The sequence below is a fragment of the Notolabrus celidotus genome, chromosome 1 (assembly GCF_009762535.1).
Source record: "Notolabrus celidotus isolate fNotCel1 chromosome 1, fNotCel1.pri, whole genome shotgun sequence".
In the NCBI taxonomy this organism is placed as follows: domain Eukaryota; kingdom Metazoa; phylum Chordata; class Actinopteri; order Labriformes; family Labridae; genus Notolabrus; species Notolabrus celidotus.
In genome coordinates this window covers 27466490-27490995 of record NC_048272.1, presented here as the reverse complement: position 1 = coordinate 27490995, position 24506 = coordinate 27466490, and the positions used below count along the sequence as shown (strand labels likewise).

Sequence of the window (24506 nt, the reverse complement as noted above, 5' to 3'; positions counted from 1 at the left end):
ACCTCCCTCCCTCCCTCCCTCCCTCCCTCCCTCGTCTGCTCTGTAGTTTTCAGGGGAGGTACCAGAGAACAAGGTCAACGTGGTGGTGACCAACCTAACGGTGGTGGACAGGGATCAGCCTCACAGTCCCAACTGGAACGCTGTGTATCGTATCGTTAGTGGAGACCCCTCTGGACACTTCACTATCCGCACCAACCCCATCACCAACGAGGGCATGCTGACAGTGGTCAAGGTAAAAATTGAAGCTACACATTTGGCTTCCCTGCACACATCCTGATGACTGATATTCAGCTTTTTCTAAATGAAAGGCTACATTTCTATTCCATTATTATTCAACGCCTGCAAGTTTCCACCTGCTCTCAAGAGCCAGATGTTGTTGACTGAGTACTTTGCTCTCACATTGTTTTCCCTGAATTATATGTCATTTCTCAAATTGGAACACAGTTAGAACCAATCTTGCAATCAGCGGCTCTCATTTTTCTCCCATCTCTTATCTCTCTCCCTCTTTTTTTCTCTCCACTCGTCGGTTCTCCTACAGCCAGTAGATTTCGAGATGAATCGTGCCTTCATGCTAACTGTGGTAGTGTCCAACCAGGCCCACCTGGCCAGTGGCATCCAGTCCTCGCTTCAATCCACAGCAGGAGTCACCATTTCTGTTCAGGATGTGAACGAGCCACCAGTCTTTCCTGTCAACCCCAAGATGATCCGCTTTGAGGAGGGTGTGCCGGCAGGGACCACACTGACTGTGTTTGCTGCTCAGGACCCTGACCACTTCATCCACCAGATTGTCAGGTACTTCCAAGGAAACTAAAATGCTCTGAAAATAATCTTTCTTCTGCCTATGGAGTGTAAATAGATGCAGTATAGTTAAACAGAAAAAAAATGCATTCAGAGTCATGTTGGTTTTATCTGACAGCTGTTTGGTAGCTAAAGGTGAGATGGTTCTCTTCTTTGCTTGAAAAATGCTTAATGGCATTATTGTGACTGATTCAGAACAGTGGAACTACAGTCAGGTGAAAACTATATAAAAGGTTATCATTAAGAGTGACCCCCTTCCTTTTAAAATGTTTGATTATAGTATCTAAGGTCAAGTACAACAATTTATTTCATTTCATACTGCTAATTAGTAAAAGATCAAACCATGTAATTTGATTCAGCTGTTCTTCTTTTTATAATTTTTTTGATAATAAATGTTCACAAAAGTCAAGGAAAAGAATTACATTGAGTGACATAATTAATAAAGAAAAAGAGAAAAATCTTATAAATTCAACTCAAGGCCACAAAATAAAGATATGAGAGATGTCAGTTGTTAGAAAATGAATGTAGCTTTATTGAATCTAGAAAAGATTGAATGACCGCTTTGATCTAGTATTAAGTTATTTGTTCCATGTCAGAATGTATTCACAGATTTTTTTTAAGACCTATTGCTGCCTTCTTCTTTCTTTCTCTATTTATTTCCAGCCAACATCTGTTCTGTGGTTCTTTTTATTCATAGATTCATTTATGCTTTAGGTTTCTCTGCTGGTAAACTGAAGCTCCTCTTATGGCCTAAGACTCCCTCATCTGTGAAAATTGGGGAATTTCCATGAGTGTTACTCAAAGTTTGAAGCTCAAACTCTGTGATGATGGGGGCCAGCAGTCGCTGGTTTGACTCGCAGCCACAACCCTTTGCTGCATGTCCTCTCCTTATCCCCACATTTCCTGTCTCTCATCAGCTTTCCTGTCAATAAAGGCAAAAAATACCTGAATATAATAACAACAACAACAACAACAAAACAACTGTGATGATGGTCAATTGCTGTAGTCCAGGTTACAAGTTGTTGAACAGTGGAAATCTTACATTTTGCTTTTGTTACTTCACTCATCAGCAACTGAGCAAGAATAAAATAGTTAAAATCTAAAAGGACATCAAGCATGTATAAAGGTAAAATGACATGATTGTTACTATTAGATTAAAGCTAATGTTGACAACAGCTAGTTTTGGCATACAGAAACTTCCTTGCTTGCATAATGATTTGATGTTGTTGAGGAGGATTTAGAAAAAAACTTAAATTTGTACCAAACAAGTTCTTTAAGCTGACTAATGTTCAGTTAGCTACCTGGAAGTCATGCCATTTATGAGTTAGATAGATGCTAAAGTTGTTGATAATTAGCTTTTGGTGGCTTAAGAGGTCTTAAGCATATTTAACCTTCAAATGTGGCCTGATTTTCACTGTCCAATGACTTTTTAGTTGCTGATTCCTAATCAGTTCCTCCAGGAAGTTGCAATTTCGCGATTGCAACTATCAACGCAAATTCAACCAATCAGCACGATTTTTGCGCGGCCTTGCAATTTCATACAATCACCGCAACTTTCCTGCAAATTTGACCAATCACCTTAACATCAGCCCCTTCAGTCATCGGTTTCGTCATTGATTTCACTTCCTTGGAACATAAACGTAAGTCCTCATTTGATCTGCACTTTTCAACAGCAAAACATGCACAGAGAACGGATGAAAAGCGAGGAAAGCCAGCAGGACAAGTGACGATGACAACGTTGTTATTTATAGATACTAGAGCTATTATCTGAGGGGCACAGTGTTAGCTTGGTCACCTACCTGCAGCAGGTGTGAACCAGCTCTCCCCGCCTCCATGCATCTGTCTTATCTTCATTGATGATTTTTATCCCCCAGTGTGCGTTAGTGACAAAGACACAACCGGGGGACGTCTGTCTAATATTCGGCGTTTGACGTTTTTGCCGCCATTACCGCGTCTACAGCTTGATTTGGTTTGATTTGATTTGATTTTGATTTGGTTTGGTGAAACATCAGACACATTTAGTAAGTTTTGATCAACTCCTCGTTGAAAGATGCAAATGCATTCCAAAGTGCCGTGAACTGACTGTCTGTCCAGTGAGTGCGGCTGTTACTGCAGGTACATTCAAGGACCATCGTAAATGTGCAATACAGACCTTCAATGGCATTTTTCTGTGAATCAAGAGAATCAAAATACAGTCACAGTGGCCACATCAAGAATGTTTTCTAAAAGCAACTGTAATCTAGCGTATTTGCTTGCCTCTGAGATGTTATTGGGGGAAAAAAAGTAGCAAAAAAACCTCTTGAAACCCTGGAGGGACTGCCTAATGGCATGGAGAAATGTTAACAGTTTGATTCCTTCGCTATATTTAACTTGCATGATTTTACTGCAAAGGTACAATCCAATTCTCTTTATTTATATAACTCGTTTTAACAAAGAGTGGAGTGTACCAAAATGCTGCTAGGTGAATTAACGAGCTCTTAAATGGATACAAACACATACAGGGAGCCAGTGTAAGGAAGCCAGGATGGGTTGAGGTTTTATCACTTATGATTGCCTGTGAAAAGAAGAGCAGCAGCATTTTAGACCCACTGTAGGTGTGTAAGGGAGGCCTGGTTTATGCCAACAGCATTGCTGTTGTCCAAACAAAAAAAGCCTTGGATGCTAAAAACTACATTAACCAAGAGTCTTTCTGTATATCCAGTCGATCTATAGGTCACTGTAGGTAACTGCAACATTTAAAAAACATCTAAGCTCCCCACCCTTAGTATGAGGTCAGGGTAAAATGGGCACTGAGTGAATAAGATTGATTGTTTACCCCATGGTAAACACTTCCTCTAAAGTTTGTCCCTCAACTGTGACATTTTCAACAGACTGCCCCATCCCACCTTCAGCTCGGTCTCAAGTTACCTCCCTGTTGCCAGGTGACAGGTGTGAAGAGGTCATCCTGTAATGAGTTGGTCACTGTCTGTCTGCCCTCCTTAGATCCCTATCTCCTTCTTCTCTTTCTCTTCATTGATCCCTCCTTCCAGCCTTGCTAACTGGGATGACACACAGCAGGCATTGTGCCACCCAGGCATCGACCCTGTGTGATGGAAACTCCCACATGCCCACTGAGGTCCAGCGCCACCGTTCCGGTCCATCGCCAGCTCCAACAAGAGAGATTGATTTTTCTTAATGTCAGTGAGATGGCCTCTTCCACTGAGGAACCCAGTGGAAATGTTACTGAATTGAATGTGAGAGAGGCAGTAGGAGATAGACCCGTGTACGTATATATACTGAGCAGAATAGTTAGAATTATCCACGACGTGGGTTTCTTTTCCTAAAAAGACATGTAATGCAAACCAAGTGGACTGAGCTCTTTTGCCCTTTGAGAAAAGTAACTCCCCTGCAACCTTCTTTTCTTTCATCCCTCCCGCCCTCCTCCCTCTCTCTTTTTCTCTCTCCTCTGAACCAGTCACTTTGTTGCCTGTGTGTCTGCTGGTCTTTTTATTGATGGGACCTCAGAGCTGCTGTCTGCTCCAAAGCAGCTTGCCAGCAGACGTTCAGCTCATGCTCAGACAGCTCACCTCATCTCTGCTGCTGCTGTATTCCCTTTTGGTGACCTCGCTTGTGCCCTAAAGCACACACAAAAGACACAGAAATGCACAACTGTAGACTCACAAATGTACGCCTACATGCACACGAGCACCAGCCAACAAGGAGTGAAAAGCCTGAGCAAGGGCAGTGTGAAACCAGCCAATTTTGAATTTTTTTTGTGGGTTGTTTCTGAATATCTTGCTTTTTTCTCCATACCTTGTACCAGCCAATTTGCTGTTACTAGAAAATCGATTTGAATTGAACCCAGAGCCTTTAGTATGTGTTTGTTAGTGTACATGTATTTTATTATTTCTATTTGTGGCTTGGTTTTAGGATTCAAAGGCAATCCCAGAAACATAGTGACTTGACATGAATTTACCATGCAGTCTCTTGAAAAAAAAGGAATCACCAAACCTGAAGCAGCTACAGTGACAATATTTTGACATTTACACAAGGCCGACACAGCCAGCAGAAGCAGCACACTTGTAGAGCGGAGTGGGTACATCTTTATCCTTGAGTAGCCCTGTGTTTCAAATACAACAGGGGTCAAATCCACAGAGGGCTGGTTGTAAAAATACCACACAGCAGTAATGTAGCAACTTTGTTCTGAATTTTCTGAACAGTCATTAATGCCTGTATCCTACCAACCCAGAACCTTGTGGTTGATATGCAAAACTTGTGATAAATATTCTAATAGTGATGGAAAAATCAGTGAAATTCTTTTTAATGGTAAAAATTAGGACTGAGTTTAAGATGAGTCAATTCAACTAAGGTTTGTATGAGGTGACATTTTTGGTGATAGTAGCATTACTTGCATTACCCTTTTTGTGGTCTTAGAGAGCACAAAACGCTTCCATTGTAAGTGTGAAGTTATACTCAAGTATAGGTTTCATAACAGCGATTGCAAAGGGTACAGCTGAGTATGAGGGTCATGAGATTTTGTAAACTGTAGATTGACAAGAACAATGTCACTAAATATATTGCAGAGATTTAAAGATAGATTGAAGTCACAATATAGCGAGTAAAAAGTGGTACTTTTATGGTCTGTGGTTAGCCTTGATGTTATACAGTATATCAGATGAGCAGCCAGCCACCTGCACTCAAATGAGGAATATAGAGCATCTTGTAGACTGATACTTCTTTTTAGAATGTTATCGTCAGTTTTGCGCACAATCTTTTTATAGAGCCCTGATACTTAGAAAATGCAGTGTTGATGTGCCAAAATGTAATTGGTGAAACCTATACTAAAGTCTACACAAGACTATACTACACAAGATGACCCTAATTCCTCATTCTAGCTCTTTCCATCTTCCTTTTAATAATATGATAACCATAGACTTAAATAACCTCTTTATTCTTGTAATATTACACTTCATAAAATATAGACTTCCTTCTCTTAATATTACAACTTTACTGTAGAAATCTCAACTTACTTTCTTCCTTAACCCTCCTGTTATGTTTGTTTCTCAGGAACAGCAATAATGTTCCTGGGTCAACTTGACCCGGGGCATATTTAATTATCTAAAAGTGTCAGAACCCCAAAACATCCCAATAAACCTTTTTTTCAATCTCATTACTAACCATTTAAATCAATATGTGGTTCAATGGTGTTCTTTAATCCTCACAGATCATGGTTCAATGATGATACTAAAATTCATGTTAAACCTCTTTTAATGTACATTGGAAAGACCTAAATACAGTAGTTTTACATTACTTAGATTTTTGTTTATTTTATTTTACATTTTGAATTTTTTTTTTATGAAGTGATGTTGATAAATTAACACAACACCTCCTCTGTCACATGCTGCCCAGATTTTTATGCTAATGAGGGTTAATGAGGCCCCCAGTTTTATATCGGGTTTTTTTCATATCCTCATACCTATTTGTTGAAAGTACCAAACATGCCAGAAATTTCTATGATCGTTTTTAATACCACAAAAAAAGGATCTATTTCATGTTTGGTTTATTTAGGTGAGAAGAAATGTATATATATAAGAAGACAGTTACAGAAAAGACATTTACAGTATGTCATCCACATGGTGATGCTATTTAGAATCAAGATAAGTTAACCCTGGGAAACTTTTCTTCAATGAAAGACCTTTTCTGATAAAAATGTTACTCCAGGAATCAAACTGATCACTGAAATATAATATCTTTTGTATTAAATCATGTTTAATTCAAGACCACGAAGAGAATTATTGCATCTTTTCCTTCTGAGGAAGTTTGCCATCGGTTCAAATTAGGTTTACAACATGTTCAAACTCTGAAATATAAAGCATCAAAGCAAGTAAAAAAGAAGCAGAATCATTTTTTAGTAATTCAAGATAGCACTGAGTCCATCAATTAAGATTCATGGTGGTCCTCATAAGAATAGTGACACAATCTTGCTGTGCAGCTGTAAATGAAGACAGCAGGAGGTAACATCTTGTTGCACAGGAAGGAGATGAGAGTGCTAGACGTGAGACACAAACACACAGTTATACCTGCAGGGCAACATCAGATCCTGTCGAACATTGCATGCAAAGCTCTTTGAAAATAAATTATCTGTTTTTTCTTCGATTTTTGTTCTCTCATTTAAAAAATGTAATAGAAAATGGAGAGTGTACCTGTTTGTCACCATGTCCCTCTATCAGTCAGGGAAAAGTAGTGGGAAAAGTTTGCATCTTTAGCTGGAGGTGGAATTTGTGTTCATGCCTGTTAGTCTGTGACCAGCCGGTGTCAGCCTCCAACTCACTGCTTTAATTAGGCCCCCTTCTCCCTACACCACATTTCCTACTGATCATGCCTACATTCAAAAACAAGCCACAGATCTCTGTCTCACTCCAGTCTCAATCTGCTTGTTTCTCTGACCCCCACCTTCTGCCATTCTGTGACACACTGACTATCCACCCACAGGTGAGACTTGTCACTTGTCCACAATTAACTGTTCCTCATTAGACCTAAGCGAGAAACGCTCCTTCCACACGGTCACTAGTTAGGACTTGTCATAGTTGTTAAGAAGATTTACAGCCTTTAATTGCAGCCGTCACTTTCTTCTACTTGGATGTCACGACAGGTGACAGCAGAGAGAGTTGTTGTGGCAGATGTGTGCGTATATAGAGAGGGGGTGTTGTTAAGAGCACTGCTTGGCTGTTCTGCAGATGGGTTCAGGTTTTCATCGGTCCTCATGCTAATGAGCTGCTGCTATGATAAGCTCAGTGAACATATGTTCACTGCAATATTTTGAAGGTGCTTGGCGAGTATTGCTTATTATGGTAATGAACGTTCAATGTGATAATGGGTACATGAGTCAAAAAATAAAAGACTCAGAGCTGCTGGAATTCAAGCTACATGTGGCTTCAAAAGTTAAAATGTGGAAAACCTTTCTGAGTGTTTTCGTCTGTTTCAAGGAAGTGTTTTTTTCTTTCTTTCAATCCGTGTGTCCATGTGTTTTGTGTGTCAACAGGTACTCTAAACTGTCTGACCCAGCTAACTGGCTAAAGATCAACAGGACAAATGGTCAGATCACCACCATGGCCCTCCTCGACAGAGAGTCCATGTACGTCAAAAACAATGTGTATGAGGCCACATTCCTGGCATTCGACAATGGTAAGTCTGGTAAGTCCGAAAGACTTATTGTGTTGTTTTCATGTGATAAACAGTACAGCACAATCACAACAGTCAGGCACTTTTAGCAGCATAGCTTAAGGGATGGGCTTGTTAGTCAGTCTCCACTTAAAATATTCTCACTTGTGGATGGATTGCCAAGAAAGTCAGCGATGACACTCATGCCCTGCAGAAAATGAATCCTCTGAAGATTGTGGTGATCCCTTCAATTTTCATCTAGTGCCACCATGAGGTTGCCATTTGAAAACCTGCTGTTATAAATGAAAGATCTCAACCAACTCTGGATTGAATTTCATGCAATTTGGTCCCGTATGGATGAAGTCAACCATATTTACCAAGTTCAACTTTGTTTATTTTGCCGAAAGTAGTAACAGAAGTTATCCTGGGTGCCTATTTTTATTTAAACTGCACTGTTTATACAAGTATTGTGATTGAAAAGTTCCCAGCTTGAGCAACCAATTTGGACGGTAGCAATGAAACCTACCTTATAATAGGTAAACCTTGAGCAGAACTGGGCACTGGGTGGGCGCTCATCTGACTGGACCAGTTGGATAGAGGGAGAGAGACATTCAGGACAGCTTATTTTAAGTTCCATATAGAGTGGATAGTGGTAGAAGATTGTGAAAATAATTATAACAAATATTTAAATAAGAGTGATACAGAAAGACTTCAAAGATCAGTCTTCGAGCAAGTTAGTAAGAGGGTGCGATCACACATTTACACTCATCCAGCAGAGATAACAACAGCCAGCAGCAGGAGGAAGGAAACAAGAAAAACAAACTAACATGAGAAAAAAGGTGTGAAGTTAGAAATAAACATTACAACATTTCAAATTGCTAAAACACATTTCTTGACATCAACCATGCTTTTCTCAACACTATAAGCACAAAACCAAATTTTCAAACTACATTCACCAAACCTCTGACTCTTCCTGCAAAACCAAACAATGTTGTCAGATCATACCCCGAGTCAATCAAAATTAAAAACAATACTGAGCAGTCATTACACACTACATCAAAAAACTGAAAACACAATGCTCAGGACATGAAGCTGTACAAATAATGTTTATTGTTCACAGTATGCTAAATGAATCCTCTTTGAATTTAGCTCCTGTATACAGTAAAAAATAAGGTAAAAAACAATATAAACGAGTGTAATCCACAAAATCAAACTGAAGTGCATACAGTATCTACAATCATTCAACCACAGCATCAGGTCTGCGTGCCGGGTCAGGCCACAGGACTTCATCCACATCACAGTCCACATTCTCCCTGGCCAGGCAACGGGGGGAAAAAACCCTGGCGTGCAGGATCCTGGCTTATTTTGGTTTCCTCACATCATTAGCCACAAATGTGATCAGTTTTGAATGGTTGTGTTTAAGCTGTGACACCTGTGCTTCAAATGTGTTTAACTTTTGCTACCTGTGCTTACCATTATGCAACACAAGTGCATCACAGTGCAACATGTGTTTTAGTGAGGGAGAATGTGTTTGCAAGTTGTGTCTAACAGGTGATAAGTGCTTATGCTTTTACCAAAAGAGTGACTGATTCAATACATGGGTTCAGGCCGCTAAGGAATTTGGTTCAGACAATAGGGTTCAGTTAGAGGAGAAGACAGGAGAGGAGAGGAGAGGAGAGGAGAGGAGAGGAGAGGAGAGGAGAGGAGAGGAGAGGAGAGGAGAGGAGAGGAGAGGAGAGGAGAGGAGAGGAGAAAACAGGAGAGGAGAAAACAGGAGAGGAGAAAAAAGGAGAGGAGAAAACAGGAGAGGAGAAAACAGGAGAGGAGAAAACAGGAGAGGAGAAAATAGGAGAGGAGAAGACAGGAGAGGAGAAAACAAGAGAGGAGAAAACAGGAGAGGAGAGGAGAAAACAGGAGAGGAGAAAACAGGAGAGGAGTGTGTCATGTCATTGTCCTTCAAGGAGTTGACTGAGGGTTGGTTCAAGGTACACCTTAGACAACCCTACATTAGATCTTCATCAGTGAAGGAAGTTGTTGGTCTTAAATGCTTTTGAACTTCCTGGTTTATGAACAATTTCCTATAGAAACGTTTCACCTATTAGCATTTGCATGCCACACTACACAGAGATAGCATTACACATCTGCCAAACATCAGCATGCAAGCATTATCATGGTTACTAGTCGTATGTTAGCATTGTGCTCAAAACAGTGCTGCTAGTTGACATGTAAACTGCAGACCTTTCTTTTTGTGCTAATTGAATTTTGGTAATGTGGCTATAAAGCATGCTGTCTTTTAATATTGTTCACCATCTTCAGAACAAAGTACTGCCACACAGACAGGGGATGGATGAAACATTTGTCACAAGATTTTTTTGAAACAAGAGTGCAGGGTTGCTGCAGAGAACATTAAACTTACTTTAGCTTGTTAACGCTTAAAACAGCAGAGTAAGATGTTTCATTCACCTCAGCACACCTCATCTCAGAACTGAAGAAGCACAGTTGGACTGTTAGATATGGTGGTTTATGCTCTGTCTACAGGTAAGATAAAGGTTAGCTCCTTTTAGCTCATTTCAACACAAGCATAATATGAGGAAAACAGACTGAATTTGATCAATGAAAGTTGTGTGCGTTGAATTGTTCCATCTTACCATTTCACTGCCAGATACCAAGTAGTGTGGCAGACATTTGAAAGAGCTGGATGGCCAGTTTACTTTATTACATAAAATATAATATATGCTCTGACCTTAATTTCCTGATCTCTCCTAAAAGAAAAAGAATGATGAAACCTGTCGATGAATGTCTTGTGAACCAGCCTGAGGTGCTGCAACAGCATACAATGCTAGAGAACTGGAGATCTACATGCAGAGGTGCTTGCTCTCTGTGTAAGAAGGAGGGTTCCAGGTGTTTTTACTCTGGACAAAAATGAGAGATGGTTGGCCCGAAGCACACCAACTTAAGCTCAAAGTGTTGACTGCCTATTGATTCCTGAGCCCAGTGTCAACAAGGGGATATATTCCACTTTGATTGAAATTCTCTTTACTTATTCCACTGAAGCCAGGCACAAGAAGCAACAAATCACCAAGCCAATCATAACCGACAAGACGGTCGATGGGCCTTGGGGCCTCAAGCAACAGACCTTTACATAGTTGATGCATCAAGCTACTGTCTGAGAGAGCGAAAACAGTTGAAACATAACAATGAAAAGCTACAGGGTTAAACTGTATACATGCTGCACTGCATCATTGTACAGGGGGCTGTCAACTGCACATCAAGGCCACAATATATCACAGCAGTGTGCTTTACACACAGTGCTTATACCATTCATCTGAAGCTTGGGGTTGTACCGTTTCATCAAAGATCATATCACTGAATATATACTGTATATGGGATTTTTATAAGGATAGTAGTGTTAATAGCAAACTGTATAATATACTGTAAAGAACCAGTTTTGCACAATAACTACTTACTCCTTACAAAATTACTCTATTAGCCAAATTACCAAATAAAAATGATGACAGAAACAGGACAGTGGACAGGGATGGAAATTGGTAGAGAGAGTTGGGTAATGACACGTGGAACTGAACCTGGGCTGCCTGCTACATGAGCACGCAACTTAACCACCAGCCGAATACAGGGAGAAACACAGAAGCTATATAAATGTATGATACAAACTTTTGTAACAAAATAAGAATTGATTCTATATTTGTTGTAAAACTAAGTGATCATTTAAATGTATGTAGGCTATAGTTATACTAGAATGGAATGAAGACTGAGTTAATTTTCCCTTCACAAAATATGTGGTCCCTGTAGTCGTGATGTTTAAATGGGCTTTTCAGATGCAATACAAGACAGTGGATCACACTTTATCATTCTGATTACTGGTGTTATACTCCCAAATATCATCCTGCATTAACCTGCTGTTTTATGACTTATATTTTTATTGGAAAATATAATTCACATTGAAGTGATACAACTTTTACAAGTTATTGTTTCTCAGACGCAGAAATGTTTTGCATGTAGAATCTGAATCTGACTTGTGGCTCAATGTTCACTCTTATATGATGTAACCTAAAATGTGCTCAGTAATATTAAACATGTGTGTGGTTACAAAGATAGTAACAATCTGATAAAATCTACTGATTAAATTTAAGTCATTCAACAGTATACGGCTACAACAGAGAAATAATGGCTCGTATTGTGTGGCTTCTTACAAAGCATCTTTTTTGATGTTTCCAGTTATTTGAACCACGTCCTTTTTACAACAAACACTTTGGAAATGAGAGAAAATCATTTAAGGGACTTTCTCTTGCAGAGAACTTCAAATCTTCAAATTTTTTCTGGGATTTTTAAACATTAATGACTTTACACGCATCAATCAGAGTTACTCTTCAGTAAAAAAAACATCCTTCTGTAATATTTATCACAAGAGTTAAATACTCAAAAACTCAGTTGCTTCTCTGGGACTGTTTTGATGATGTTTGATCAAATCAGTTGACAGTTGCCTGGCAACAAAAATAAGTAGCCAGATGAGTCCTAATATAAGTGCTCAGTCAAACCAGCTGAGACTTAAAAGTTGGCAAATTGTACTGGGTTGATGAAGACACCACTCCTCATAGTTTGTTGAGACTTTCTTGATCATGAAAGAGTTCAATATTTAACCTCACAGCAGAGTTCAAGCGCTGAAGTTGCAAATGTTTTCACTGCTATCGTGTTGCACTGACTTAAATCAGACCAACAAAACAACTTCAAGTTCACTTCGCTCGTTGGGGAGCAAGCAGTGCACTTAAATAACAATGAGCCGCTTATTCCCAGCACCGTGTTGTACAGCATCAAGAGCAATGAAAACAGTGTGGCAGCAAAACAACATTTCTCAGTCGGTTAAGGTGCAGTTTAGTCACTGTGTGTGCTGTAATCAGATCACATTAGAGGATTTGCTGTTAATACATAAAACATCAAACATGTGCCTCTAAGCCTGATGGCTCTGTTCTGGTCTGACAGCCATGAGAAAGCCTGAATAAGTTATGATGAGCTAGTGTTGCTGGGTGTAGTGTAGGGTTAGTGTTTGAGTCATTTCCCCAGGGGGCTTTGCAGAGTGCAGATAGCAGCAATCGTACTGTGAGTGTTGTCCCAACGCCTCGGCCTGTTCAGAAGGCAGCCAGTTCTAAACACAAGGACTGAAAAATGTATGTGTCCTTTTATTTGTTTTGGCTGTTTTGTTTGGTTGCTCCTCCATAAATGTACACAGCATTGTCCTCCACTTTCAGCCGCACACAGTAATCAAAACCTGTTCCATCCAATTGTTTCTCTGCCTGTATGCCTCATTTTCTCACCTTCACACATGAACCAGCTGGAAAACTATAATTGAAATGGAGGGATTGTTTTGCCTTCTTCTGTAGCTCTCTCATCACACTGTCTTCTAACTCCACTTTCCTGCTTTTTGCACCAATCATTTCATCTTAACCCCTGTGCTCCTCAACTCCTTTCTTTTGATCGCTACAGTATTATCTCACCTTCTCCTCCTTTGATCTGGTTCTCTCCTGTCTTCCCTCACTCCTCCCCTCAGGCTCCCCTCAAGCCAGCGGGACAGGAACTCTCCAGATCTACCTGATCGATGTAAATGACAACGCACCGGTGCTGGTTCCTCGGGAGGCCCAGGTGTGCGAGCGTGCACGCCCAAACTCCAGGGTCAACATCACAGCCACAGATGCCGACGCTGACCCGAATGTGGGGCCCTTTGTTTTTGAGCTGCCTTCTTTTCCTGCCAGCGTTCGCCGCAACTGGACTATTTCCAGACTCAGCGGTAAAAATGCTTCACTTTATGTTTACTGTAGTTATTGCAGGAAATATTTTACCTCCTCTTGTGATGTAACATTTATAAGATTTGTATGTGTGATATATGAACATTCTGCATCCCCAGAATTAAACCATAAACTTAACAGATGGGATGCAAAAGCCCCTCTGCAGAGTAACTGCTGACATCAATCAGGGGATCAGGGATTGCTGTAAGCTGTGAGAGAAGTCCAAGTTTAACAAAACGTCTCACAAAGCTCACAGTGAGAGACGCGGGTGCCATCCAGTGTTGACGTACGATCTATCCTTTGTGACAAATGAGATCCATTCATCTCTCTGTCCCCCGAGCACCCAATCTGTCACCTAATCCACCCAGATGGATGTATCACAGCAGTTGTCTTGAGGACAAATCTGATCTCATACCTGGATTCTTCTCCCGCTGAGGCTCACGTCTCAGCTTGACTAAGTGATGGAAGAGGAATATACTTTCTGTTGTTTTATATATCATTAATGCGGCCTTGCATGCGTTCATGTCAGAATAATTGCTGTGTGGTTTGTTTGGCAGCTTTTATTCGGTGTGTCATTCACTCGTACCTTCGTGCATGACGACGCACTGACCTGCAGTAAACAGAATGCTATTTCTCTGCAGTGCACTGTCTAATCTTATTTTTCCCATCCTCTCCTTCATCTTTATGTTTTCCCTCCCTGCACATCCATCTCTCAATGTTTCCTTTCCCAACCTTCTCCTCTCCATCGTCAATACGATCCCAAACTCTTTCATCAGGTGACTACGCCCAGCTGAGGTTAAGAATTCCATATCTGGAGGCAAATGTGTACGAGATTCCAATCATTGTGTCCGACTCGGGGAACCCTCCTCTGTCCAACCGCTCTTTGATCAGAGTTAAAGTCTGCCCCTGTGATGATAGCGGGGACTGCAGCGCGACAGGAGCCGTGGCAGCCGCTGGCCTGGGCACCGGGGCCATTATCGCTATTCTCATCTGCATCATCATACTGCTCAGTGAGTACAACACAGTGGTGATATCAAATCTGCACAGCTTGAATCATTTCATTAGTAAATTAAAATCCCTTAACATTCTCAACAAACTTTTAAACCCCTGTTCTGTTGGCCTAAGACAACTAGTCTCAAACCATGTCTGCGTCTAGTCTTTATTTTCCCTCCTTGTTTTCTCAGGCATGGTTCTGCTGTTTGTGGTGTGGATGAAGAGGAGAGAGAAGGAACGTCAGGCCAAGCCTCTGCTGATCGACCCAGAGGACGATGTCAGAGACAACATCCTTAAGTATGATGAAGAGGGAGGAGGAGAGGAGGACCAGGTATCAGTTACACATCATAAATACACATTTTTACATTTTAAACACAAGTCCTTAGAAACTTGTCTAAGACACACAATCGATCGTCTTTTCTGAGTTGATACTGGAGTGTATTAAAGTCACTTACAGAAGGTTAGGAGTTCATTCTGACGATAAAAATCCAAAAGAGAAATAATGTTTGAGAAATCAGTCCATTTTGACTGCCTGCAACTGATGACCATCGTATGACTGAAAAGCACTTGTAATTTATTCTGAGATGTCAACCTTCAAAAAAATATTTTGCCTTAAAAAGAGCTTCAAAGATACATTTTTTATCTTAGTATTCGCCAATTAGCTGTTTGTTGATTGATTTGTGTGGTTTGGCAGTTAATTACTGAAGTAAATTCATAAGGGATGAACCCAAAAACAAGACCAAAACAAGCTTTTAAATGGATGCTTTCAAAGCAAGCATCATTGAAGCATTTTTGAAGAGGACCCTAAAAAACCGAGCAACATACAAGTAACAAGATCCTAACTCAGAAATGCCAGGGAGTTTCTTGTGTTGTAGATCCTATGACAGTGATCCCAAGACATCATCAATCATGTTCTTTACATCCATAGTGGTCTCTTTAACAAACTTTAAACCGAGTAAGATTTATAACTGTTGCCCTAATTATAGTCAGAAGTCACATTAATGACAGAGGCCCCTTCAACTTACACGATCATGCTTTTTCGAACATTAGCAAAAATATTGAGAAAATTAAAATATTAAATAAAATAAAATAACACAGTACTCTTGCCACAATAATATTGAAAAGCTTCCCAGTGACCTCCTCAGAAAAAATACCTGATTTGAGCCTTTTCTGACCAACAGCTTGAACATTTTCTGAGTAGTTCCATTTTATATTTATATCACATTGTGATAAGTTTTTGGATAAGTAGTAAATTAACTTCACTTCTTAAGTACTTTTATGTTCTCCAGAGACCTTTGCTCCACATGTCAGTATTCACCCTTTTACACTCTTTCACACACTGATGGCAGAGGCGGCAGTAACAGGCTGCCTATTAAGATTCATCACAGTCAACCACAAATTCACACATGATGCCAGTGCCTTCTGGAGTGGTTGGTGTTCAGTGTCTTGCCTAAAGACTCATCGACATGTGGACTGCAGGAGCTGGGGATCAAACTTTTAATCCAACAATTAGAAGTCACCCGCTCTACCTCTGAGCACCAGCTGCTATTAATCAACAACAACAAATATGGATAAATGCAAAAGTAACTAAATAATTAGTTTATTCAAAAATTAAAACAAGTGAGGCCATCTTTTTCAATTTGCAAAAAGTATTAATTTACTCCAGTGTATACTGTCAGTGACAGTAACATGAGACAGAAGGAAGGTTTGCTCATGAAAGGCACATAGAGTGAAACTTTAAAAATGTTTTAGGCAGTAGTCTGCCCTCTGCCACTTGAACAATTGCTCAGGCAGCTTGGCTTTAACTCAACATCTAGTGCAACTCTTTCCATGTGATGAGCAGGAAATGATAAGTTATACACTATCTGCACATCACCTCTTCTAATCCTAAAGTGCCCCCTGCATAAATGAAAATGGTCTACATTGTTAACCCCCAACAGCTCTGATAAATTCAGAACTATATTATTAATTTTGCCATATTTGACACTTGCCATTTTGCAACACCGTCACGCAAATATCTAAAGAATAAACACACGCCAGCAGCAGAGGACAGCAGTGTACAATAGCAGATTTTCACTTCTTAGCACCACAATTATAATCAGTTAAGACACCTCAACAACCTACTTTATTTACAGCACACAGGTAAACACTGGAAAGTTGTTTTTTTTAAACACAAGTTGAAAGCTTATCAGTAAAAACAACAGACTGTTCATCTATTTTGTACTTTTAAGTTTAGACTAATAAAAAACAACAAGAAGCACATGGTGTTGTAAAAAATAATTAGCACATACATATCAGCAGACTGAACGTTTTTAAGAGTTTCTGAGAGTGAGAAAAGGTTCTTATTAAATAGTGAAAGATGTCATCTGCACAATGAGCAAACATGACTCAAGAGAAATGTGACAGTAAACTGTCAAGCTATGTAATTGTTGCTCATGTTAATTTCAATATGAATTAACCTTTAAAGTCTGTCTTTGAAGTAAAGACTGTAGCAGATTCACAAAAGAGCCCAGAAGTCTGAAAGCACAGACTTCTCCACAAGTCACTCTTCAGCCCTCAGACTTATTGAAAACTACATCAAAGTCTGTGAATCTACCGGGCAGACCGTAGGACGAGGCCAAAGTACATATTATGAACCCACTTTCAACCTGAGCTAGATTCAAACCTGTGCCCAAGTCTATAAGCAGGAGAGGAAAGGGTGATTTGAAAAGAAGAAATATGTGGAACCAATAAAGTGATTGAAAATAGGGGGAAAAAAAACAAGGATTCAAATAAAGTAACTTTTTCACTTTCACTTATTTCTTTATCCCCTCCATCCAGGACTATGACCTGAGCCAGCTACAGCAACCTGAGTCCTTAGACCACATCATCAATAAGCCATCAGGGGTGCGCAGGGTTGACGAGAGACCTGTGATCGCTGAGTCCCAGTACCCTGTCAGACCCAGTCTGCCCCACCCTGGAGACATAGGAGACTTCATTAATGATGTAAGTTTGAAATGGAATATGTTGTTGTTGTGTTATTCCCATACCTGTCTGTAGTTAAAATCGAGGGAGTATACATACAACACCAGTTTTAAAGACTTACTGGTCATTTTGCCCCCCCCCCTTTTATCAAGGCTTGTATTCCTTTGGCAGCAGAATTGTCCTCTAAAACACAGCTGAGCATTTGGCTCTAAAACATCATTTTGACCATGATGGAGCAATAAAAGCATAATGGGTGGGTGAGCAAGATGAGACACAGTTTATTGCAACTTTTACAGTCGGGCCATCTGAACCTGTAACTGTGTGAAGCTTCATCACCTCTATTTCATTGTTGGTGAACAACAATTATTGGCCTAAATCCAGTTCTGCTTAAAGGACATCCTGATACAGTCCAAAGGTCTTACCTCACACAACAGAGAATGGTGTAAACTGGAGAGAAGCAGTTGTACATCTTTCACAACCTCTGTGTCCATCTTTGTGTGTTCAGGGTCTGAGGGCAGCAGACAACGACCCCACTGCTCCCCCCTACGACTCCCTGCTTGTTTTTGACTATGAGGGCAGTGGATCGACCGCCGGCTCTGTCAGCTCGCTCAACTCCATCAGCTCAGGGGACCAGGACTACGACTACCTCAACGACTGGGGCCCTCGCTTCAAGAAACTGGCTGACCTCTACGGAGGAGGGGACGATGACTGAGAGCGGAGTGGGGGGCTGGGCGGGGCTGTGGCAGGGGTCAGGAGATGCAGGGTCGGATGGACTGATGCTCCTAGAAGCCATGGGAAGGGGCGAAGATCGAGGCAGGCTCTGTGGTAGACATGTAAGGAACAGACCCTTACACAGGGAGCGTGAGCTTGCTCACAGCAACCAAGCCCATAAACATGAATCCTGCTGCAACGCAACTGTATTCTGGCTTTATACTTTTTAGTGGCGAGTATGTAGTGTGATGTTTTTTGTTTTTTTTTGTTCTGTCACCGTGCTGGACCCGGAGGTCTCTGGGGATGAATCAAGGCGGTTGTGAGAGACAGGATAGTGAATTTGTGCTTTGATTGATTGTTAAAACAAAACCATTTCTTGCTTTAGTCTCACACTGAAGAGAATGTTTTTTGGGAATCTGACTCTCTCTTTCACTCTGTCAACTTGAATTTCCTTAGAACAGAAGCACTGTCTTTTTTATAAAGTGCCTTTTGTGGTGTGTTTTTGTATCAGACTCCTGCTATCTCAGGATCGGTTGCCATTCGTGCAGTACAGTGGAGGCACATTCTCTTGTCGCCCCCCTGCGCTCCTCAAACCAGCCCTGCCTGTCTCTCTCCTCTGCTATCAGAGCGGTGCAGATCAACAACCCCAGCAGCCAGTCCCAGGAGGGGAGGACACAACCAGGGCAGACTATCGGATATCATAACCCAATGAACTATGGCCTAAAAGAGCCAATAGGAGTTGTTGAGGGGAAGACAACCCTCTTCTTCAAGGACCTGCTCTGTATGACTTTCACAAGCATCACCTGTCAACACGCTGACATTGTGTGAGACCATTTTTATACATGTGGGGGTTTTCTAATTTAGTGGAGAATGCCTGCCTTTCCTCTCTGGACTCATGACGTTAGGAGCCTTTCTGTTGAGACGCTTGCCTGCCCTGTATGGTTTTGTATTGCTTTCTCCACAGTGTAAAGCTTACATAGGCATGATCTGATTAGTCAGACAGTGTAAGAAAGAGGAACTTGAAATGACCGGGTACAAAGGCATCTAAGGAAGACTTTTTTGTTTTGTTTTGCCGCCTTGAACATTCCTCTTTTTTATAGGCCAACAAAACTATTAAAAGGTGCATGATTTTTTTTTTTCAAAATGATTTACTTAAAGCACTTGTTACTATGTGGTGAGAATGTGAAAATAGTCTGCAGAAACTATATGAATATACTCTGTATAAAGACACTGAGAAAATAAAAATACTGTAAGATACCTATTTTTGAAGTATTGATGACATTAAAGTTGCTGCTCTTCCTCCGGCTCTTTATTGGGCTTAGGGGATTTTTGGCCCTTTCATTTTTAATATCTGGATACTTTTGTCTTCTGTTGAAAGCATTGTTAATTTTTTAAATGCCTGCTTTTACATTTTTTGCTTTTTTTCTTTGGGATTGTTTTCTATAAATGCTTTGTTATACTCCTTTTATATGTGAAACCCCCAACCCCCTTTCACCCTGCATTGTCTCTGACAGAGGTGTTCCTCCTGTAGGCCTCTGGCCTCAGGACAGTGGAGGGTTCATTAGCAATGCCTGCTGATAGTTGTTCTATTACTCAGTGTGTCCTGGAATTCTTTTATTCAGTCATCTAGATACTGGATGTGTGCTTCGGTAAATAAACAAGACATGTTTTAAAAAGGTGACATCTTTTTTTACTATTCCCTTTCATGCCCCATCCTCGGGGTGTGTTTAGAAATGTGTGACACAGGTTGGTTCAATAGTTGTATTTTCAAATATGTCGCTCAAAGCTTTAAACCATAATGGGCCTCTGTGGGCCTATGTGATACTACTTTTAGGGTCATTTATTATAGCTCTGTCTAAACTAGCCCAGACTTCAAGCCACTATGTGTTGAACTGGAGCATTTCTGATGTGTGTGCCCTACAGTGGTACTATCAAAGAAGATACTTTGGCAGACAGCAGTGCATGCCTCTGGCCCCCTCCCACCCACATGGATCAGCCGGGGAAGAGTGATGATGAATGAGCTGGAAACAAAAGAGACTGCATCAATTTTCACCAGGATCTTCTAATTATTCTACAAACACTTGTGCCGTCACAGAACGATTGATTTTAAAATATGCTTAGAAATATCAACATTGCAGCTTAAGTGTATTGCTCTTCCACCTTTCTTTAATGAAATATTTGGTTTGTATTTGCACTCCAAACGACAGCAGTCTTTTCATTTTTTTTTATTTAAAGTGGAGTCAAGTGTTGGAAAGAGAAGAGAAGCTGAACAGTGTCCCTTTGGAATTACACAGTTAACCTTTGACCCTAATGTTTGGATATGGCTACAATTTCTAATGAAACACTCACTATTTGTCCTTTTATTGCTCTACACAAGAAAGAGTTGGAGAGCAGTGTATGGGGTCAGGAAGTATATTTGTGTCCGTACCCGTGATTTCAATTAGTCAGCCCAAGCGCCAAAAAAACCCACTAGGGACTTAAAGGGATTAAATCCTCTCCGGCTGTGTGTCTATCAATTAGCCACACCATTAATCCCCACGGCGTAATCTCATTAGATAGAGCGCCTTTAATGAGACACCCAGAGAGAAGGCAGAGAGGCAGGCAGGAAGAGAGTGGGAGAAAAATGAGATGGAGGCAGGATGCAGGTAGGCTGTGTGGAGAGGTGATTAGTAGGATGGAAGAGAGGGTCAGCAACAGGGGGGTGTTGATGGGAGTGAGATTCAAGCGCAGCAGGGACAATGCATAACATTTAGAAAATGCTTTTAGAAAGAGGTGAAACTCAATCCTGGCTTGTCCACTCTAACAATGAGGAGGTGATCAGGGCCGATGGAGCTAATAGGACCATTTGATAATGAATGCTTTCATTCCTTATCTCCCTTTGAGTGCCTCAGTAATGACAGCATCTAATAATTAACCCAAGTCAACCTGTACTACAATAATGGATTCTGGCATGGACCAAGCAGACCTACGGTATGTTAACAGAAGAATCCTCAGAGCTCGGAAATAATAATAAGGTTAGTAAAAGGTCATCTTTAAAGCTAGACGGAAGCCAAAGAGATTAACTTCAGGGAAGGTTTCCTTGATGAGCTTAGCTGGAGTTCACTTGGTTTCTTGTGGCAGAAAAGCAAAGTAAGAGTAGAAGGCAAACTCAAGTTGCTCCCTTGATAAATGGTGTATATAGACTGAAAGCTTTGCTGCTGGCATGCAGCCAGTGCCTTGTGTGTTGTAAATAAAGTTCTCTTCTTCAAACATGTCCAAGCCCGGCTCTTTTCATTTCCTCTCCATATAGCTAGTGAGTCTCTTGGGCTAAAACTGGGAACAGTCCAATCTGAAAAAACACCAGCGGATGTTGGTTCTGATGTTGGCTGTGTGATCAACTGTTCACTGTTTAGTGTTCATGTAGCTGTTCAGTGAAGGTACCGCCCAGGCCGGGCTGCCTATGCTGGCTGCGTTTCTGCTGACACCACTCTAAGCCTCCTGCTATTTCAGGACCCAGTCTAAAATGAGATCAAAGCAGCAGAATAAATTTGATGTTCCTGCGGCAAGTGAGGGAGAGAATATCTACTGTTTAACAACCAGCCATTTATGATATGGATGACTGGTCCAGTGCAGGCTCTCTGCTATTACTGAAAGTGCTCACACCAGTCACAGCTGACACACTGCCTGTGTTAATATCAAACAACATTTAAAATGTGAATGTGATTGTGTGTGGAATCTTATCAACATTTTGTTCAATCTCCGATACTTAATCAATAGCTAGAGCTAATTATTCAATCACCATATCTTTACATGTGTACGATAAACTGTATATAACATGGATGTAGTCCCAGTGATGTCACTCACTGGTCTCTGAAGAGGGCTTTAGAAGCCTAATGATGATGGCTATCATCATATTGAAAATAATATCCCCTCTTAACTTTTGAAAAATGTAATCGGTAAAGAGGTGGAGCTTAAGAGGTGGGCCTTAAGTCTCCTGGCAATGCATCCACCTCTCAGCCAAATCAGCAGTGCTTCCAGAAGAGTTTTTATGAGTAAAAACAAAATTAAATGGCCCATAGAGTTGAGAATCGTTCTTTGCATCATGTTGTAGAGATGTTCGTTTCTGCAGTAGCCTAATTATGGGCATTTTCACCCAGGGCCCAATCAATGACTGTATGTAAGTATGAAGGATGCGCCTCCATCTCCTCTCAATGTAAAAAGTGAAGCCAAAATACAGCTGGAATGTGCGCTGGAATATTGCGCTGGTGATGGTTTTTGGATCCAAGGTAAGCAGAGAAGCAATCTGGCTGAGGAAATTAACATAATCTTGCGCTGACTACAGCAAACATTTAACTCATGGATAAAACATCAAAGAACATTCATGTATGTGGTCCACAGCAGGACAGATTCTTGTGTTCATTTGAAGATGGCACACAATAATGAATGCTCAGTGACTGTTATATTATAGCTTATTTTCTTTTGAACATAGACTGTATAAATAATGGACGTAGTATCCATGATGTCACCCATCTGTTCCTGAGAGATGTTTGGAAGCCAATTGACGGTGGCAGCCATATTGGAAATGCGGAACTCAACCAGGCAGAGTGTGACGTAGAGGGGCAGAGTTTGAGCTTCCCAGCCAACAGCTATGTGTTTTACCGCCCTGGAGTCAAGTCAGTCATATCCTTATTTGGGCAAAACTTGTAATCTTAATATCTTCTGAACCGTCGCGTTAGAAAAAAATTCACCCACTGTTCAGTGTGTGCCGATAGAGAAATTAGCTACGTAGGGCCAAGCTGTTTTTTGAACCAGGCTGTAAACATGTTTATTAATGCTGCAAAGATTGTCTTTTTTGAATTGGTGTGTATATGGTTTCCGGTGTTTCTGCAGCCAGCCTCAAGCGGATTCTTGATGAATTGCAGTTTATAACACTTCCGCATGGGCTGCCGCTTGCTTTTGAATCAGGATAAATTGGATACATTGTTGTGGTAATCAAAATGTCTCATCAAGCACCACCATCAGATCAAATTTGTAATGTGTCCTGTACTTTGATTTATGAAAAAATAACAGCAAAAACTAATTCCATTCATCCTTAGCTGTGCTTTTTCTTTAGCCCCAACTAGCACAGAGTCTGAGAATTAACAATATAACATTAACATTATGCCCACCTATCATTAACATGTTAGCATGTAATGGCAAAGGCATTAAGGGTGCTCTTTAGCCTCCAGCTCAAAGCAAAATTGTGCATATGTGCAATATCACAGAGCTTCAAAGGTGGCTGTAACCCATAAGATCCTTATATTGTGCACTTATGCTTTGATACTTCAAATAAAACCTTTATTTAATCAAACTAAAACACAATCAATGACACAGTGAAATGAGGAGGACTGGTTGATATCTGGATCCTTTGGAAATAACTGCGCTGCCTAACAGTTAATGCATCAATAATTTAAAACTCTCTCAGAGGATTTACGAAGGCTTTTACTTGTTAAATGTGTGCACATTTTGCTGCTAATACTTAAGTAGAACTCTTAAGAGAGCACTCCACCTGTTTTACACATAAAATTCTGTGTAGCTGTCACAAGGCATACTGCTCAAAATATAAGAACACCTGGTTTCTCTCTGGCTTGTGGCTGCCTTCTGTAGAGATGTCTAATAAAAAAAATTGAATTTAGTTGCAATATGGGAAATGTAGTGTCAGTGTTTTTGAAGACTTACCCATTATGAAGAAACAAATTAGGCTTCTCATCCCTCTTTTCCTTTTCTTTATTGTTTATATTTGTGGACCAGCTTTATAGAGTCACTATAGGATATCCAGCTGTGTAAGACTTTATCAATTTGGGTTTTTATTTCTATGATGCATTTTCTCATTGTGTCCTTACAATTTAAACTTTTGAATATATCTGCCAACACTGTCACCGGAGTCCTCTGATAACTAATCACTGTGAATGTTCACACAACATACTTGTCGTTCTCAAGGACACTTAAAATATCATCACCAGAATGACGCACTGCTGTATTGCTCTTGCATTATTTGTTGACTATCCTCCACATAAGTACATGAAATCTATGCTGCTGATGTAGAGCATCTCTGCAGAGACCGGCTTCTCGATGTGATTATAT

General features: G+C 40.5%; 1 protein-coding gene across 2 annotated transcripts in view; it reads left to right on the top strand.

Annotated features, from left to right (window-relative positions):
* cdh4 (cadherin 4, type 1, R-cadherin (retinal)) overlaps window positions 1-20074 on the top strand; it is a 265554-nt gene extending 245480 nt beyond the window's left edge. For both annotated transcript variants that reach the window (XM_034686336.1, XM_034686407.1), the window contains 8 exons: window positions 47-232; window positions 539-792; window positions 7820-7962; window positions 13502-13738; window positions 14513-14746; window positions 14921-15060; window positions 17550-17714; window positions 18199-20074. In XM_034686336.1, the coding sequence (XP_034542227.1) occupies window positions 47-232; window positions 539-792; window positions 7820-7962; window positions 13502-13738; window positions 14513-14746; window positions 14921-15060; window positions 17550-17714; window positions 18199-18405 (1566 nt within the window). In that variant the 3' untranslated portion in view covers window positions 18406-20074. The remainder of the gene's footprint in view (window positions 1-46; window positions 233-538; window positions 793-7819; window positions 7963-13501; window positions 13739-14512; window positions 14747-14920; window positions 15061-17549; window positions 17715-18198) is intronic.
* The last annotated feature ends 4432 nt before the right edge of the window (window positions 20075-24506 follow it).